The sequence below is a fragment of the Eimeria tenella genome, genomic scaffold (genome assembly GCF_000499545.2).
Source record: "Eimeria tenella Houghton genomic scaffold, Eth_scaff688, whole genome shotgun sequence".
Taxonomy (NCBI): Eukaryota; Apicomplexa; class Conoidasida; order Eucoccidiorida; family Eimeriidae; genus Eimeria; species Eimeria tenella.
The window spans coordinates 1-3,631 of NW_013543436.1; the positions used below are offsets into that span (position 1 = coordinate 1).

At 64.3% G+C, this 3,631-nt stretch overlaps 1 protein-coding gene across 1 annotated transcript in view; it reads left to right on the forward strand.

The window, feature by feature from the left end:
- Window positions 1-112: 112 nt before the first annotated feature.
- Window positions 113-3,631, forward strand: part of ETH_00017385 (uncharacterized protein) — a gene marked incomplete at both ends in the record, with an annotated part of 4,766 nt that continues 1,247 nt past the window's right edge. Inside the window, one exon of the mRNA XM_013377939.1 lies at window positions 113-3,620. Coding sequence (XP_013233393.1) covers window positions 113-3,620 — 3,508 coding nt within the window. The remainder of the gene's footprint in view (window positions 3,621-3,631) is intronic.

The window sequence follows — 3,631 nt, forward strand, 5'->3', positions numbered from 1 at the left end:
GCAGCAGCAGAAGGCTGCAGATGCGAAGACAGCGTATGGGGTCGATGCGAAGGCTGGACCTGTTGCGTCGTCGAAGGCGGGTGCTGGGCCTTTGTTGCTTGCGAAGAAGTCGATGGGCGTGTTGCCTAAGAAGGCAGCGGAAGGTGGCGCGAAGGCGGCGGCTGAAGCGGGTTTGAAGGCAGGGGAGGGCGAGTCAGAGGCGAAGGCAGCAGAAGGCGGCGATGCGAAGAGCGTGTCTGGGGTCGATGCGAAGGCTGGACCTGTTGCGTCGTCGAAGGCGGGTGCTGGGCCTTTGTTGCTTGCGAAGAAGTCGATGGGCGTGTTGCCTAAGAAGGCAGCGGAAGCTGGCGCGAAGGCGGCGGCTGAAGCGGGTTTGAAGGCAGGGGAGGTCGAGTCAGAGGCGAAGGCAGCAGAAGGCGGCGATGCGAAGGCTGGACCCGTTGCATCGTCGAAGGCAGGGCCTGGGCCTGCGTTGCTTGCGAAGAAGTCGATAAGTTTGTTGCCTAAGAAGGCAGCGGAACCTGGCGCGAAGGCGGCGGCTGAAGCGGGTTTGAAGGCAGGGGAGGTCGAGTCAGAGGCGAAGGCAGCAGAAGGCGGCGATGCGAAGGCTGGACCTGTTGCATCGTCGAAGGCAGGGCCTGGGCCTGCGTTGCTTGCGAAGAAGTCGATAGGTTTGTTGCCTAAGAAGGCAGCGGAAGGTGGCGCGAAGGCGGCGGCTGAAGCGGGTTTGAAGGCAGGGGAGGGCGAGTCAGAGGCGAAGGCAGCAGAAGGCGCCGATGCGAAGGCTGGACCTGTTGCGTCGTCGAAGGCGGGTGCTGGGCCTTTGTTGCTTGCGAAGAAGTCGATGGGCGTGTTGCCTAAGAAGGCAGCGGAAGGTGGCGCGAAGGCGGCGGCTGAAGCGGGTTTGAAGGCAGGGGAGGGCGAGTCAGAGGCGAAGGCAGCAGAAGGCAGCGATGCGAAGAGCGTGTCTGGGGTCGATGCGAAGGCTGGACCTGTTGCGTCGTCGAAGGCGGGTGCTGGGCCTTTGTTGCTTGCGAAGAAGTCGATGGGCGTGTTGCCTAAGAAGGCAGCGGAAGCTGGCGCGAAGGCGGCGGCTGAAGCGGGTTTGAAGGCAGGGGAGGGCGAGTCAGAGGCGAAGGCAGCAGAAGGCGCCGATGCGAAGAGCGTGTCTGGGGTCGATGCGAAGGCTGGACCTGTTGCGTCGTCGAAGGCGGGTGCTGGGCCTGCGTTGCTTGCGAAGAAGTCGATGGGCGTGTTGCCTAAGAAGGCAGCGGAAGCTGGCGCGAAGGCGGCGGCTGAAGCGGGTTTGAAGGCAGGGGAGGTCGAGTCAGAGGCGAAGGCAGCAGAAGGCGCCGATGCGAAGGCTGGACCTGTTGCATCGTCGAAGGCGGGTGCTGGGCCTGCGTTGCTTGCGAAGAAGTCGATGGGCGTGTTGCCTAAGAAGGCAGCGGAACCTGGCGCGAAGGCGGCGGCTGAAGCGGGTTTGAAGGCAGGGGAGGGCGAGTCAGAGGCGAAGGCAGCAGAAGGCGGCGATGCGAAGAGCGTGTCTGGGGTCGATGCGAAGGCTGGACCTGTTGCGTCGTCGAAGGCGGGTGCTGGGCCTGCGTTGCTTGCGAAGAAGTCGATGGGTGTGTTGCCTAAGAAGGCAGCGGAAGCTGGCGCGAAGGCGGCGGCTGAAGCGGTTTTGAAGGCAGGGGAGGGCGAGTCAGAGGCGAAGGCAGCAGAAGGCGGCGATGCGAAGAGCGTGTCTGGGGTCGATGCGAAGGCTGGACCTGTTGCGTCGTCGAAGGCGGGTGCTGGGCCTGCGTTGCTTGCGAAGAAGTCGGTGGGCGTGCTGCCTAAGAAGGCAGCGGAAGCTGGCGCGAAGGCGGCGGCTGAAGCGGCTTTGAAGGCAGGGGAGGGCGAGTCAGAGGCGAAGGCAGCAGAAGGCGGCGATGCGAAGAGCGTGTCTGGGGTCGATGCGAAGGCTGGACCTGTTGCGTCGTCGAAGGCGGGTGCTGGGCCTGCATTGCTTGCGAAGAAGTCGATGGGCGTGTTGCCTAAGAAGGCAGCGGAACCTGGCGCGAAGGCGGCGGCTGAAGCGGGTTTGAAGGCAGGGGAGGGCGAGTCAGAGGCGAAGGCAGCAGAAGGCGGCGATGCGAAGGCTGGACCTGTTGCGTCGTCGAAGGCGGGTGCTGGGCCTGCGTTGCTTGCGAAGAAGTCGATGGGCGTGTTGCCTAAGAAGGCAGCGGAACCTGGCGCGAAGGCGGCGGCTGAAGCGGGTTTGAAGGCAGGGGAGGGCGAGTCAGAGGCGAAGGCAGCAGAAGGCGGCGATGCGAAGAGCGTGTCTGGAGTCGATGCGAAGGCTGGACCTGTTGCGTCGTCGAAGGCGGGTGCTGGGCCTGCGTTGCTTGCGAAGAAGTCGATGGGCGTGTTGCCTAAGAAGGCAGCGGAAGCTGGCGCGAAGGCGGCGGCTGAAGCGGGTTTGAAGGCAGGGGAGGGCGAGTCAGAGGCGAAGGCAGCAGAAGGCGGCGATGCGAAGAGCGTGTCTGGGGTCGATGCGAAGGCTGGACCTGTTGCGTCGTCGAAGGCGGGTGCTGGGCCTGCGTTGCTTGCGAAGAAGTCGATGGGCGTGTTGCTTAAGAAGGCAGCGGAACCTGGCGTGAAGGCGACGGCTGAAGCGGGTTTGAAGGCAGGGGAGGTCGAGTCAGAGGCGAAGGCAGCAGAAGGCGCCGATGCGAAGGCTGGACCTGTTGCATCGTCGAAGGCAGGGCCTGGGCCTGCGTTGCTTGCGAAGAAGTCGATAGGTTTGTTGCCTAAGAAGGCAGCGGAAGGTGGCGCGAAGGCGGCGGCTGAAGCGAGTTTGAAGGCAGGGGAGGGCGAGTCAGAGGCGAAGGCAGCAGAAGGCGCCGATGCGAAGGCTGGACCTGTTGCATCGTCGATGGCGGGTGCTGGGCCTGCGTTGCTTGCGAAGAAGTCGATAGGTTTGTTGCCTAAGAAGGCAGCGGAAGGTGGCGCGAAGGCGGCGGCTGAAGCGGGTTTGAAGGCAGGGGAGGGCGAGTCAGAGGCGAAGGCAGCAGGAAGCGGCGATGCGAAGAGCGTGTCTGGGGTCGATGCGAAGGCTGGACCTGTTGCGTCGTCGAAGGCGGGTGCTGGGCCTGCGTTGCTTGCGAAGAAGTCGATGGGCGTGTTGCCTAAGAAGGCAGCGGAACCTGGCGCGAAGGCGGCGGCTGAAGCGGGTTTGAAGGCAGGGGAGGGCGAGTCAGAGGCGAAGGCAGCAGAAGGCGGCGATGCGAAGAGCGTGTCTGGGGTCGATGCGAAGGCTGGACCTGTTGCGTCGTCGAAGGCGGGTGCTGGGCCTGCGTTGCTTGCGAAGAAGGCGGTGGGCGTGCTGCCTAAGAAGGCAGCGGAAGCTGGCGCGAAGGCGGCGGCTGAAGCGGGTTTGAAGGCAGGGGAGGGCGAGTCAGAGGCGAAGGCAGCAGAAGGCGGCGATGCGAAGAGCGTGTCTGGGGTCGATGCGAAGGCTGGACCTGTTGCGTCGTCGAAGGCGGGTGCTGGGCCTGCGTTGCTTGCGAAGAAGTCGATGGGCGTGTTGCCTAAGAAGGCAGCGGAAGCTGGCGCGAAGGCGGCGGCTGAAGCGGGTTTGAAGGCA